Source organism: Geospiza fortis, unplaced genomic scaffold (assembly GCF_000277835.1).
Source record: "Geospiza fortis unplaced genomic scaffold, GeoFor_1.0 scaffold195, whole genome shotgun sequence".
NCBI classification, from domain to species: Eukaryota; Metazoa; Chordata; class Aves; order Passeriformes; family Thraupidae; genus Geospiza; species Geospiza fortis.
This window is the reverse complement of record NW_005054324.1, coordinates 2,886,118-2,901,955: the sequence shown is the minus strand read 5'-3', so window position 1 is coordinate 2,901,955 and position 15,838 is coordinate 2,886,118. Positions and strand designations below refer to the sequence as shown.

At 37.5% G+C, this 15,838-nt stretch overlaps 1 protein-coding gene across 1 annotated transcript in view; it reads left to right on the top strand.

The window, feature by feature from the left end:
• The window catches only part of TSPAN12 (tetraspanin 12), a 29,179-nt gene extending 13,848 nt beyond the window's left edge, over positions 1-15,331 (top strand). Inside the window, exons 3-6 of the mRNA XM_005420902.2 lie at positions 1,138-1,212; positions 5,465-5,572; positions 8,416-8,559; positions 13,785-15,331. Coding sequence (XP_005420959.1) covers positions 1,138-1,212; positions 5,465-5,572; positions 8,416-8,559; positions 13,785-14,090 — 633 coding nt within the window. The 3' untranslated portion in view covers positions 14,091-15,331. The remainder of the gene's footprint in view (positions 1-1,137; positions 1,213-5,464; positions 5,573-8,415; positions 8,560-13,784) is intronic.
• Positions 15,332-15,838: the final 507 nt, after the last annotated feature.

The following is a 15,838-nucleotide window of genomic DNA, read 5'->3' as shown; positions in this document are numbered from 1 at the left end:
CATGATGGAGACTAGTAAAACAGGAATCCTCCTTTTAGTACCGACTTTATTGGGTACAGTTTTCTCCTGAAAATTGACATGAGTATTTTTACACACACTTCTTACATATCTCTGTGTGTGTCTACATGCCTAATTCAAGGAGTTAGATATGGCGGGCAAGTAGAGTTTAAGGCAAGACCAGTAGCTGACAAGGTGTCTGAATTACTCAGTTCCAGACCTTTCATTCAGATGAATGAAAACGGTGCTATGTAGATGACAGTTGAAGCCTAACATTTGTGCATTTGTACTCTGTTTTAAACAGAGTAAATACATCTTATTTACCTATTGATTTAAAAAAAAAATCACCATAAGTACATGTTTTGTGTTCTAAATAGATTCCAGAATGAAATAATTAAATAGAGGCCATTTGGCATGTATCCTACTGATGGAGTTACGTATTTGTTCTATTCTATTTTATATTGTGATGTTGTTTCTTTGATTTTCAAATTAAATTAAAATCCATGAAGATTATAGCTTTAAAGTTTTGTGTATTGAGAACAAAGGGAAGCTCAGTCCACTGACATGGAATAAAGTTGGGAGTCAAGAACAAATGAGAGTGTACTTCTGCTTCAAATAAAAGATAAAAGGGTTATTTTTAGTAGGGAACACCAGTTAAAACAGCCTTAAATTACATGTAGCTTTATCCTGCAGTTCAGAAAGGGTTTGTTGATGCTATAAAGAAGATACTCCTGCTCTTTATAATTGCAGCAACCAGTTTTTCTTAAGCATCCTTACCAAGGTTTGTACTTCTTAATTTACACTTGTATTTCCTCTTTTTAAGTAGTTCAAGGGTTATACCTTCTAATAGTAAAAGATATTTCAATTAATCTCTAAATATTTGTACAGTTAGGCCAGACCTTATATACCTAAATCACTTTGATAAGAATGTAGTTTTCAAGAAAGAAATGTCCTATGATTTTAGCTTTTATAAAGTTTGCTGCCTGAGTCTTCTATATTTTGGTTACAAAAATGTATTTTTGTTTCCATGTCTTAAACCATATGAAATTTTAATAATATTTTCAGATGTTCTTTAACTTTGGAAAAAGACTTAACATTATCAACTTAGAAAAATAGCTAAGACCATTCTGTTTTCTGCAGTATTTTGGAAGCTTGCTTGTAATATTCTGCGTTGAACTGGCCTGTGGTGTTTGGACCTACGAGCAGGAAATAACGGTGAGTCAGAAAAGGAGGCTGCATTTTTTCAGCAGAATAAAACTAAGTTTTCCATTAGCTGGCTTTTTTCTAATTGCTGTAGTGTTTATCTCTGTTCATTATTCTGACAGTTTAATTTCAACTGATTGCCTTCATTTTAAACAGAGAATTCTCCTGGGAGAGCTTGTCTGTCTGGAAGGCCCTGTCTGGGTTTCTCCTTACCCCCTCTATATTTGAGAGCCAAATCCTTCATCCCCCCATTTAAGAACTTAATTTTTTGTTGATTGTTGCTCAGGCAGGTTCTCATTGAAGTCTTTGATATTTCTGAGGATAAATTAGAACTTCAGGCTTAAATGCGGATTTTGAGAGAGGAGATGAGAGAATTTGAAGGGATTTTTGTCCCAAAAGTTCTTTGTGTTTTAAAGTGTACTACATTGTAAACAGACAGCGTGTTCTTTCCATAGAGGACTTGCTGTCTGCTAAAATCTGCACACTGCCTCCACAAGCTATAAATGCCAGTTTTAAGCAAAACATGTCTTGACTATAAAACACTCTTCTGTAAACTTGTGAAGAGGTTTTATCTCTGTCTAGTTTTTATAATTACACCAACCTTTAATTTTTCAAACTGAGGACTTGTAACCATTGTGTAACAAAATAGGTAAGTGTTGAGCAAATTAAACTGGAATGTAACTGCTGGCTGCTATATCCTTACATCTTTTATTCAGTCTAGTACATTTTTATGAACAGAGGGACAAATATTTTTCTCTCTACTGCCAAGATATGCCCAATATAATGGTCGTTCCAACAGTGAATGACAATTACATTGCAGTAAGATGTTGAGGTGGCTTTCTTGATATTTACGCAGTACTTGGACCAAAGGAAATTCTTACAGATTTGAAGTTGCATAGCAGGACTTTGCATCAGAATTCATTCCCTTGCAGTACAGATTCCAGGAAGCTGTTCTAATATAATAGAGGTTAAGTCTGTTCCTTTGCTTTAAATGTCAGCTTGCGTTGATTCATTTTAAAATTGGGAATACAGACAAGAGGCATTCTTCATGTTATGGGCACAGCTGCCCTCTGCAGGGGTTTTGCCAAGGATGATTGTTACAACTAAAATGCATAATTCCACAAAACTCTTGTCAGTGGAAACTGCCTGAAATATCATAGCCCTCACAGCACTGGAACATGCTTTTTCAACCTTCACTATTTAGTTAGGAAACCTGAAGTTATGATGTGTTTTAGTCTGACCCCCAAACTTTTGGTTATCTACTGTTCTACTGAAACCCAAACCTGGGACAATTTGATGAAGGCTGGCAGAACCCGACCATATGTTACGTCACTGGTTAAGCAGTTTCCCTTCTGAAGGAAACATGGCTGTCCCTTCAGCCCTTTGCTAAATAAAGGAAGCAGCACTGGATTAAGTGTCTGCAGCTTCTGCAGTGGGTCACAGCAAACAGTTGCTCTTTTTTTTTTGCTTTTCTTTGTCTCTTTTCTTCTCTGCCTATATATATGTATTTTTTTTATTCTTCATCTCCTGAATTACTGGTTTAGGTTGGGTCTTTCTGGTTGTTGTTTTTTTGTTGTTTCCTCTTTCCATCTGATTTCTTACTATTATTCACTTTGTCCTAACACTACTGTTCTTCATGTGATGAGGTGGGTTTCTTGCTACTGAAAATCATAAGGAATGTGGCAGTCTTGAAGAGAACAGTTATTTTTCAGCGGTTCTTCCATACCTGTGCAGGTCATTCCATATAATATGCTTCCTCCTACTCCATAAAGATAAGACAGCTCCCTCTTGTAACCATAGAGTTGTCTTGATATCATATTGGTTTCAGTAGCATTAAATCACATGAGCCTGTGGTGGGTTTCAGAGATCAGTTGGCATTGGTGTAGGTGGGTATGTAGTGTAGTGTGGGTGATGTTGTCAGAAGTGTCACTGAGGCATAACTGCCTCTGCTGATCCAGTATGGGCTTTCCTTGCTATGTGGACAAGTTGCTCTAAGAGTCCTTGCATAAACAGCTTTCCTTCCAGCTCATGATACCTCTCAGCATGTAATGTGCCTCATGACTAATTTATTCCACCCACAAGATTGAAAAGCCAGTGTGAGTCCTTGGCTTATTTATGCATTGATCAAGCTTTGATAGTCGTTAAAAAAATAATAATGAGTAATTAGATCTCAGTGGCAGACTGAGCTTTATAGAACTTAGGTTGAAATCAAAGCAGCATCTCTTATTTTTGTTTGTCTACACATGAGTATTGGATATAGTCAAACAAATGCATCTCAGTCCTGTATTATTGTGCACTAGTGTGTATATGAGGTTACAGCAAGATATTTAGGTACATTGATGTACCATTATTACCTGTACGGTTTTACCTGTTGGCATTCTTGCAGCAAACACACAGATTCTGGAATCCCTCCTTAGCTCCAGCATTCAAATTCCTTCCCTACAGTGAGGTTTACATTGTTTCGCTTTGCTTTTAATTTCCTTTTCTCACTTGATTTTTTTTTCCTGCTTTCCATTGATTTCCTAAAGAAGTTGGATGTATTCTGTTGTGGACGTAACCTTGGAATGTATTTAACTCAAATAAGTTAATAAAAAAACATTCTAGCAAATATTTGCTTAATTGCAGCACTGTCAAATATTATCCGAAGAAAGTGGAGTGCTAGCTTACAGTGCAGATGAAAGAGAAATGCATTGAGTGCAAAACTAAATTAATTTATTATAGTGACCTGTGTAAATGTTTGTGATAGAAATATTCTCTGGTAATACTTTTATGTATTTTTAGTACTCTACTGCTAACATATTTTTCATGTGAACCATTGTGAGTTCAATGCAAAAAATCTGCTAAGGGAAAAGCACGTTAAATTTCTGGCACCTTATTATTACATTGACAATATGAAGCTTTACTAGGGCATCAAAAATGTAGTATAATTTAGCAGTGGTAATGAAATGTTATCAAATGTTCCTATTTGTATTATGGGTTCAGGCAGACAGTGATTGTCTCTATATTTTTTGCAGAGCATCTAGCACAATGAAGACCAGGTTCCTTGAGAAGTATTGTGCAAATTTTGTCTTCTTAGATAAAATTTGTTGCTGTTTAAAGAATGCCCTTACTGTTAGCTTCAAATTGAATAGGAGAGCAAAGTCATGACTGCTAGAGGAGCTGGGCTCCCCTCCCATCCAAGTGACAGCTGATATTGCAGTTGTGTATTCTTTCACCATGGCTATTAAGGCTGATAGAGACAAGGCAAAACGCAGCATGGATGGTATGTGGTGACATAGAATGGAGACTGCAGTCTTCAGATCCTTGTTTTGTTTTGGCACACTGAAATGTGTGCTGCTGAATTGAAGTGAGGTTTTGATTTTGACTCATAACTTCACTGTATGCCAGGTGCCATAGAGCTTGCCTCTGTTTGTTTGCAACAATTGCTAACTGAGGTGTCATATTCAGACAATGGAGTGCTCCAGCACCTCACTTCTGAGTTGTCACAGTTGAAAGAAAAATGCTTCAGGAATCCTTTCAGAAGAGAAGATATTCACAAGGCTGTGAGTGTGTTTGGGAAAAAAGGTCATAAGGCCTTGTCTATACTTCCTTGTTACTATTCTTGAACAAGTTACTGAAATGGAGCACATTCAGTATACCTGTGTGCAGGGCTCCAGACAAAGCCAGAAAACGGCTGAAAAAACTCCAGGGATAGAATTTATCTCAATTAATTTTACATATGTAGAAGTTAGACATTTAAATCAAAGTTTTTCACCTTAGACAGTGAAGTGAATTTGAGACTTCAAGGGAATGATTCATCTGCTCTGTTTAAATTATTTATCTTGAGATGAATTTCCCTATTTGGCTGTCTGTTTATTTCTATTATCTAAGACAACACCAGGGGGATACCTAAACTAGGGCAGACAAATACTATCCCTGATGACTTGGATGGGACTCAGTTCAAGTTTTATGCCAGGTAAAAAATCTGGTAATGATATAAATAAATTGTACTAAATCGTCCCTGAATGTCTCCAAAATGTAACTGCTTTTCAATGTACATTAATTTGTAAGCAAAGGACACAAATAACTTTTCCTTGATACTTTAAGAAAAGCTTGTAAAGTATTAGTATCATAAAAATTGCGACACTTGTTTTCCTGTTTTGTTTGTGTACACAGTTATTTTAGTCCTTGCACTGCAGAGATCTCAGTACAGATGGAACCTGGGGGTTTGGAGCCACAAGCCTGCTGATCCACTGTGTCAGTCACTTCTCTCTCCTTGCTCCAGGTTCCTGTGCAGTGGTCCGATATGATCACACTGAAAGCCAGGATGACCAATTATGGCCTACCTAGGTACCAGTGGCTGACCCATGCTTGGAATTTCTTCCAGAGGGAGGTAAGATGATAGTTAATTCATGAACTAAAGGAGTACCTGCTCAGTGAAAAGGTTTGGCTTTAAGTGAGTAGGCAAAATAAATGCGAGTTCATTTGGTATGAAACAATGTGTAGTGTCTTTTACATCCCTTGATATCCAATTCTTTGGTTTTTGTAGGCCCTAAAGGTACTTAAACACCGAAACCAGAATGTTAATAAATTAATTTAAATTGCTAATATTTTCATATCCTTTTTCAGTAAGGTTAGGGCACCAATACCTTTCAGGATTACGATAGCATTAAACAATATATGATATATGTAAAATTAAAAATCTGCAGGTAAAGTAAAATGACTGTATCTATATGTTGTTTTAATATTAAACTGTGCTCCCCTTCCCATAGGCTCTGTTAGTTTCCTTTCATGGAGCTGTCATGGTTAAGATATGTTTAGCTGGAAAGGAATGGGAAAGGAAGTTTCCAAAAAGATGCCAACACTGTCTCTTTGGCCGAGGTTTGTGAAAGTGATGAGGGTTTTTATTTCCTTTGACTGGGGGGTGGGAAACAACCCAAAAAGCTTCCTTGTGTATTCACAGCTTTGCCCTCTAGCCTACTAAAATTCAGAATTGTTTTTATAGAATGAAGTATTATGTTACAGAAACATGAAATTGCCCAAGGTAAAACCCATTAACTCCAAATATAACTCACGTGCAGGAAGAGAACTCTTTAAATGCCTGTCATTGTGCTGCCCTTGTTGAAATGTTGAAATCTATCATTGTTGCACAGATTTCCTGTTTATTTAAACATTTCCTGGCAGCACTTGGTTAGTCTGTATTTATACTAAAACCTGGAAGAAAGAGGTTACACACCAGCACCCCCCTACTCTCCCGCCCAGTTCCCTGCTCTGGCCATGTGAGTGCTCTGTGAAATAGAGTAATTCTTCATGTGCAAGTAGAGTGTTTATGTCTCTTCTGTACCTGAGATAGTACAACCAAATAGTCACAATCAATTTGCCTTGAATAGAGCTGGTATTGTATGTTGGTTGGAATGGATAGGTTGATTAGATTAAATACTGCCTCCTTTCCTAGTTGTTGTAGTTTCATCATAATGAGTGGTTATAATATGAATATTAATAATAAAACACTTCAACTAAGCCCGGATTTTTCTAGAGGAGAAGAATTTCCTTTAGAAGGTAGAAGAAATTTTTAGAAGTTAGATTTTCCTAATGGCACCTGTGACCAGATGAATGATTTGGGGAACTGAGAAAGCCCTTTTACAGTTTCTACTTAACTGGTGGGCTCTCATTTATATTCCATCTACCCATAGTTTAGATGCTAGATGTATGAGCCTGGTATGTGCTTGATGTCTGAGTAAGCACTTGTGGCCCTTCTTCAGTCAGCAAAATTGTAATTGCAGTTCTGTTCAAATCTGTGTTGCAATTTCAAATCTGTTCTGTTCAAATCTGTGTTGCAATTTCTGTTCAGAGGTTCAGCCCCAATCAGCTTGGTATTCTTTCTTCTGTATCTTTTAACATCTGAGTGAGATGGGAAATATGTTTTCCCCCAGTTCTCTTGCTGGTCTAATATCAAAGTTGTGACTATGGTAGGGAAGATGGAAAGAGTCAACAAAGAAGAACTTGGTGGGGAAAGAAAAGATACAAGAGATCAAAGATACAAGAAAAGGGTGTTTAATTGCAATTGCAATGAGGAGCCAAAGCTTGAGCTTTCCTTAAAGGCCAGTGCTGGGAGGAGTTTCAGTAACCAACCAATAAAAACTGAGACACGAGAGCTGTGGTATAGAAGGGAGAAGTGAGATTTTTAAGAGGACTGCTGAATTAAAGGCACAGTGTGTGCCCGCATGTCTGGGCACTGGTCTGCTTGATCGTGAGCAATGAGTGGTGTGGAATACAGCACCCTGGCTCTGAAGCAGGTAGAGAGGGCCAGCTGTGTTCCCAAGCCTGTGGATCAAAAGACTCAGGGAATTACTTACACTCAGGCTGGTCCTGGAGGATGTTCAGGCAGAGAAAGTAGCATCTTATTTCTGCAGCAAAGCATCTTTTCAGTCATGTCAAGTCCACATCCAGTGCCAAACCAAATCTAATGTGGCTGCTTCATCCTTTTCTGTGTGAAAGCAGCTGCTAATGTGGGAGACTGGTCATTTGGCTTTTAATCTCAGGGTGTGCTTTGCAGAGAAGAGGACAGGTTGTTGGTCCTGGTGGGTTTTGTAGCCAATTACAGCTCATCTGCTTTGCAGCCAAACTTCTGATTTTTGTGGTTGATTCTGTTGTAGTATTTATTTTAATGTAATACCTCTTCCTGCCATTTTCAGTTTTCCTTTCAGCATTTGTGATTTTCTATACATTTTTGCTTTTTAAATTTTTTTCTTATATTCAGATAAATCTGTGCTTTTTCTGTTTTCAGCAAATGTGTCTGTAGTTGTACACTTGCAAGAATAGTCCTCACTAGTATGACCTTTTTCTGCTACTCCTTTCAGCCACAGGTATACTTGTTCGTTAGTCTGCATTTTGACATGAAATTGTGTTAGTTCTTGTAATAAGGATAGGAGAATCCAGAGATAGGACAATTTCTGTGAAGCCTCCTTTGAGGAAGCAGTTGGGATTTAAAGGACAGAGCAGTATTGTTGGCTGATTCTCAAGTATTCATTGGTCACTATATTACATTTTTCATGTTGCTTTTATGTCAAAGTATAGCAAAACAAGATACATGGAAGCACTCATAGGTGTTTTTAGTTCTATGTAAATATTTTGAAAGTTCGTATTAGGAACTTTGTGAGGTTTTTTGATGACCTACTTAACCTGTTGAAGAAGTAGCATCATTATTACTGATCTTGGCTAATCCTTCCTTTGCAGTTTAAATGTTGTGGCGTGGTGTACTTCACAGACTGGCTGGAAATGACAGAATTGGACTGGCCACCTGACTCCTGTTGTGTCAGGGAGTTCCCAGGATGCTCTAAGCAGGCACATCATGAGGATCTCAGTGACCTCTATCAGGAGGTAAGGAGAAAAATATGAATATATTGGAAGGTTTTGTTCATTCTTCCTGACCCAGTAGTTTTCCAAATTCATCATTTGCAGTGCAATAGAGTAATTTTTTGTAGAGTAGTTGTGTTTATGGAAAGTGTTTATGGTTATTATTTGCTAATGCTGAAGCAGAGGGAGAGAAGAAGGAAAAACAAACCCACCCACCCACCCACCCTTACCTGGAAGTGAGATGAGTTAGTGGCAATGCCGTTAAAACCTGAGATGTACTTAAAATTTGAAGTGTTTGTTTTGTATTGGTTAGGTTGGAGTTCAAATTTATTCCGATCCAAAAGTTATAAATTAGGTGTGACATAAAGTCCAGGCTCCATCCCATCAAACTACCACAGGGTAAGTGGAAGAGTATTTTAGTGAATTGTACAGTGAAGGATGCTTTTGATAATTCCTTTGAAAGATGAGAGCTCTCTTGTTAACAGGAATCATGTCAGGAGGCAGATAATTCAGTTGTTGTACTCTGACCATGTGTAGAAACTTGTCGTGAAAATGCTCTTCCTATATTATAGTATGATCATTTAAAAAGAATTGCAAAGAAAGCCTTAAAACAAGGCAAGAAGGACCTGTTTGAACTCGAAGTGGGTAAGGGAGGTCATCATGATAGCAAGATATTACTGTTTTTAGGGTGAAAATTTTAAAAACAAGAAAATGTGCTCTTTACTAAAACTCTTTTCTCACAAATATTGTCTAAAGTCACCTTTTTCTGCAAAGCACTTTGTTAGCCACCTTTTTTTTATGCTAGCAGATCTCTGAAGACCTGTAATTGTACATTTAGTAGCAGTAGAATCACCAGCAGTCCAAGTAGTCCAACAGCGGACAGAAAGCGTGGCTCAGTCATGTAGTTGTGAGGATCTGAGAAGAGGTGCATTCTTCACTGGATTGCTTTTGGAGTAATACAGGGTGCATAAGAAGGAGGATGGGCCTTAGAATCATGCTTTCAGATGCTGCAGCGTGAACATTTCTCCAGTGGGTGGTGCAGCTCTGCATTATGGAAGAGGACCCAAAGAACCTTTTATCTTCTCCCAGTCTCAGGGGCTATTTAAGACCTGTTACAAGAATCTGTTGCATGGCTGCTGTTAAGGAGCTATGGAGCAACACCTCTGAAGCAGAGGAGATTCACTGTATAAACAAGCCAAAATGAATATTAGCTATTGCCGGGAAACAGTCAAGTTTTGGGGAAATTGATTTGTGTGGTAATGACTCTATGAACAGAAATTATTTAATCTAATCTGGAGTTTCAGACATCCATTTTAGGAGGCTGTGCTTCCACTAGGAAAAGAGAAGATACAGCTGCCAAACGACAGGTGCCTAGGAACCTTAAAGACAGTGGCAGAGGTTGGGTTTTTTCCCACCAGTTACTTGTAGACCTTCTCTTGCCTTTTGGTAAGGCTCACAGCACTGACAGCACTGGTTATGCTTAGAAGTGTCAGTCCCTGAATGAGAAAGGCATTCAGGCTTCTTCTACCAGTCCCTTACACCTTTTGAAAAGCTGAAAATTGTGGCTTACTCTGCAATAATGGTTTCTTTTTGTAATACTGTTGCTACTGTTAATACCATACAGACAAGTCTGTTGTAGAGAGCTTCCAAGGAGTTTATAGAAGTTGTAGTACATTCATTTGCTCCCTGCCTGGAAAGGCAGGAGTATGTAAGCAGTGTCACTCAGTGAAAAGCTATTCTTTGAGCACAGGAAGATCAAAAATTTCTGAGAAGTATTAGTCATTGGAATGTAGTGTCCAAAGTGCAAGGTTTTCTTGTGTCACCTCTTCTGCTAACCTTTCATGCCCGTGCCATATTCCAGGAAAATGGTTCTTTGAGCACTTCATATTGTCAAGTTCTTTTGATTCTATTTGGAGAAAATTAATAGCCAAAGATGATTATTATGTAGGACGTAAGGGCTGTCTTAAGACCCACTTGATAAAAGAAAAACTGCTTGGCTTTTTTTTTTCCAAAAGAAATCTGAAGGGCACACTTATGGTTCTTCCTTTATTGTACCGCAGAGCATTTTGCATGGATTCAGCAGTTAGCAAAAATTTATTTTTGGTTCTCCACTGCAGAATCCATTCCAAAAAGGGACAGGCTGTGTTCAGTAGTATCAGCCACAAAAATACTTCATTTCTCTTTGAGATACATACAGTATTTTGTTGGCAAAATGTTTCTTTGCATTTGCCTGTGGGGTGTCTCACAGACTCTTACAGTGTGCTTGCTAATAAGTTTATCTGTGTTGTGCAAAACCAGCTTACACTTCCAAGACTAATCTGCCTAACTTCTGCTTTGGAGAACTGAAGGTAAAAAGCTTTTTTAGAAAGTGATTCAAACCAAACTTGCATAGTCTGGTGGTTTGAGAGGGAGCCTAAGATTAGCCTCGCTAGCCTAAAATTGGTTTATGTAAATGTTTGGCAAGTCATTCTGGTACTTCAGAAAAATTCATTGTGGTATTTCATAAAACTGAAGTTTGGTTTGTCTGGGACTGATAAATGTGTTTTTTTGTAGCTGTGCTGTGATTTTTTGCTGGGAACTCAGAACTTTCTATAGTCTAGGTTGGAATCCTTCACAATTTAATTTTTGCAGAAAGAAAGGTGACTTACAGTTCTGCTTGAAAAGTACTTTTGTCAGGAATCATATTTTCCCTGCTGGATATTGAAAGCTATTTTTCAATTTCTTGAATTGCTTTTATTCTGATGAGTTTCACCTTTGGTGCAGTTTCATTAACAGATTGACCTTAAAGCATGGTTGTGGGGAAAGTGTGAAGATGATGATGTGGCCTTGGAGGTTTATTGTGGTCTGAGGACAAGAGGAGCTCTGCCCATCTTGTGACTGGGAGCTGCACTGTAGATAAAATGATTGGTGGGAATTGATATCTTAAAAAAAAATCAAACTTGCATGTTCAATATTTTCTTTTGGTTTCTGGCATAATTTTGAGTATACTCAAAACTCACTTTAATTAAATTATTTTTGTCTTAATTTTGGTTTTTTTAATATTTAATTTTACAACTTGCTGTAATATACTTTTGAGTATACTCAATTTGGGTGTACAAAAGATTTGTTGATTTTGCTGATGGCTTATTTTTCTGCTCAGTGAAGTGCTTTATTTCAGTTCAGATTCTTACTCTGTGAAGTAAATTGGTAATATATGCTAAATAAGAAATACATTCTTTTTTCTATCTCAAGACTGAAAGTATAGAGCAAATGAATCAGGCCTTTAATCTGTAGGTTTGTAGGAATCTGAAGCTTAATCTCCTGAATGATTGCTGCAAAGTTTTATACTATATTTGATTTGTCAACAAGAGCTCCCCATTTAGTGACAAGCTTTTGCTGAGGGAAGTGTATTTATGTACTGTTTAATTGCAGGCTGCCAACTATGGAAGCATCACATAAGCAGAAATAAAATGCATGAATGTGAAGTTAACAGGGCTGGCTATGTTTTCTCACTTTTGAAACTGATTTTGAACATGTATTAGAGCAGAGCTCTAAGAGCATCTTTGAATGGAGGAAAACAGTGTACCTAGATTGGGTGTAATTTGTCTCAGTTACGTGTCTGTGTACTGCAGGAGATGCAGGCATTAATGGTATTGCTCTCTATTAGTGGGTGTTTTCTCTAGGCAACAAACGAACTAAGTTTGAATATTGCTGTGGTAGAACATTTTTAAATTGTGACCAGCATGCACCTTCATCTCTTTAAGTTAAAAGTATTAAAATACAGCCAGTTTCTCTATAATTAACAACAAATTTGGGAAGTGATACAGCTGCAACTCCCTTCTAGTTGATGAAAAGATGCCAATGTGACAGTTTTTGTCCCCCTCTCAATTCCAATTACATTGCTTTTGCTACAGTGTTGCCTTTTTTTAATTTCAAAGAATGCATATTTGCTCCTTTTTGTGTGTCTTTGCTGCTGTTTAGAAAATGAAGCAATGAAACAAGCAAAGACATTGAGATCCTATAATTTATTCTGGTAGAATTATCATAGAGTACATTAATTTTATTTACATCCTAAATGAAAATCTGTTGAGTATAGTGTGAATTCTGTGTCTGCAGCAAAAATTGGACCTTACATCAAATGCTTCTAGGACTGTAGCATTTGAAATTGGCTTTGGGGAAATTGGCTTTGGGGAATTTAAGTGTGATTGAAAAGTGTTATTTATCATGTCCTGACTTCAGATTCCATCACTTTGATCGATTGCTTTATTTTCTTAGAAAAGCTATAAGAAATATGAAGTGAGGATGTAAATGCAAAAAATTACATTCTCAAGACAGTGCCCATTTTGATGGATTCCTGATGTCTGTGTCTGGGACCAGTGCCCATCCAGTTTGTTACTCTGAGTTTCCCCTTGATATGTATGTTGCTTTGATAATTGTGCTGTGAAACCCTGCGAAGCTTAGAATAGAGAATAAGCATCATGCAGAGTATCAGAGGCCCCTCTCTTCCTGGTTTTTATCATCTCTAAGACTCACATCACCCTTACTGAGCAACGAGCACTATAACTTGTGCTTGCACTTCTATCCAGCAGTTCCCAAAGCTGCTGCGTCTCTGTGGATCCCTGCAGCTTTACACGGGCTTGGGAGTTTCTCTGAGGCCTTATGTGGTAGTTAGTTGGCCATGGAAGCAAACTGTGGAGCCTGCATTGAAGGTTTGGAAAGAGCTAAATTCCATTTCTGTGAACATCAGCTTACAGTGTTCTAACATAGCTTTCATGGGATGTTTTCTGATGAGGTAACACAGGTCCATAGATCTTTCCTACAATACTGTTTTAGCTTCAGAGTGTAGTATTATGTGTAGGAAAAGTCTAAAAGAGTTTAAAATAATTGACAGCTTTGAAGATTGTCAATTTAAAGAGAGAAACAAGATAATAAAAAGGATTTTAATGGGTTTTTAAACCTTCACAAAATAAGTTGAGTTTCTTTAACAATTAGTGAGAGTTGATAGTAATTCAGATTAACTTTGAGTTATTTCTGAGAAGTAGCACAGATATCTTTCAGTAGTCTCTGTGTATGAGAAAACTTAAAGTTGGCATTATGGAAGCAGTTAAAAAGTAGGCAAAATAATTTTCAAAGGAAGGAAGGAAGGTTTGAAGGAAGTGAGAGATTCTTGAGAGCCAGAAAAGACAGCAGTAGTGTGTAGGATGAGCTAAGCCTTGGGAACTGCAACCCAAATATTACTGACTGTTTTTTAATCTATTTTTGTTTTACAGGGATGTGGTAAAAAAATGTACACTTTCTTGAGGGGGACGAAGCAGTTGCAAGTGCTGAGATTCCTAGGAATATCTATTGGAGTAATGCAGATCCTGGCCATGATCCTCACTATTACTTTGCTGTGGGCTCTGTACTATGACAGAAGGGATCCCAGAGCAGATCAGATCATGGCACTGAAGAGTGATACCTCACAGGAGCTGTCATGTCATTCCATGGAGCTACTGAAACCAAGCCTGACCAGGATCTTTGAACATACATCCATGGCAAACAGCTTTAGTACACACTTTGAAATGGAAGAGCTGTAAGTGATGCAATGAATCTGCGAAGTCACAGAGGATTTTTTGTGGTGTTGTTACTTCTGTTCTGTTCCATCAAATATACCACTCTCATGTGTTAGAAACCAGCTAATGAATGGAATGAAGGAGTCCAGCAAAGAAAGATGAGCCTGTTGCCAGCCTCTTAGCCATGTCCTCAGCTGTGAAAAAGAGTTGATTTTGTGTGTTCATTTTTTAAAAGGCACTCATTCAGTTGGGCATGGTAATACTCATTGTCACAAGCTGTATGAAGTGTAAAACACTGACTTAATCACAGGTAGACTGAACCTGTAAGGAAGCGTCATGGGAAGGAAAGAGAAATATTCATCTTCTGAAGAAACAACTGTGCTTTGAGCAAACAAAATGTGACTTCAGCTGAAATTGACTTTTAATAAGCCATTTGGAAAATGTCTTTATCAGGGATCTATGTATGTATAATTGTGTGTTTTCATGTGTGCATGGAAAGCAGAGCTACAATTCAAGTTAATACTTGGATTTAAAAATTTGCAAGATTTGTAAAAAGGGCGAGATTTTCTTTTTTTCTAACAAAACTTTTATCTTAGTTTTTGTTCTTAAAGATGTTCTAAAACTTCTATTTTTATCTAACATAATGGTTTTTTAGTTTTAAATATATTAAACAGGGATTGCAAACAAAACTATTGCTATGGACAATAGACTTTAGTTTTCCAGAGAATTCTTCCTTCAACAGTTTGTTCTGTGGACTGTTTCTTAGTAAAAAGCAAGAAAACCTTAAACATTCTTTCCAAAATGGGAATCAGTATGGGAGTAGCACATTTTTATAGATAAATATTTTCTCCTGTCCATGATTCCCCTGAAGCTAGAAACAAAAGACTGCAGGAAAAATGCTTACAGTTCTAGATTCTATTGCAATAATTGTAAAAGTACACGAGGAAAATTTTACTTTGGTGAGTGCTTCATTAAGAACTCTCTGGTGGCTTAAAATGCCAGCCAGAAACAGATTAAAATGTATTTATTGAGGTGGGGAAAGTGCATTTTACTGTATTTTTATGAGCAATGTCTATGTCATAGGATTATTTTTACAATTGGCCACGCTTTTGAAATATATATTTGTTCCATTGAGTATAGTAGTTTGTGGCAAATGGGCTTTTTACGTAATATTACATTAAAAATTAGTTCATTTGTTTTGGAATTTGTAAAAGAAAAAAATCAAGATGTGATTTGGTAGACAATAAAATTACTTTTCTCTTAAATTCTGTAATGGCTTTTGTTTTTTTAGTCCTAGAGTGGGAGTGCTTTGGATGGGCATTGGGAGGGTCTTCCTGCTAGCGTGAGTTGACTTACCCATTCCACTTACTCTGTTGTGGAGAAACTGCAATGTTAGTGTAATTTTCTTTTTTTTTTTTTTTAATTACTTCTGAGGAAACTTCTTAAAGGCTTGTGAAATTAAGCCCTTCAGTTGTGTGGGCTGTTTGCTTTCCAGCAGTCTGCTTCTGGGTATGATTATTTCAGGGATACTATTGCAAGCAAGATTACCTTTCTGCTTTTGTACTTCTGTAGATGCTAATACTTACTTTGGGAGGTAAAAAGAAGATAAAAGGAGAGACCATCCTAAAATTTTGCTTGGGAGTGTCTCTGTCAGGAATACATTCTTATGTTGTGCTTGGGAAGCCTTGTCCCGGTGTTGCTGCGCAGGCAGAGCCGAGTTCCACCCTCTCACTGCTCAGCCTGGGTAGCATTGCCTTAGCTAAGGGTGAGGT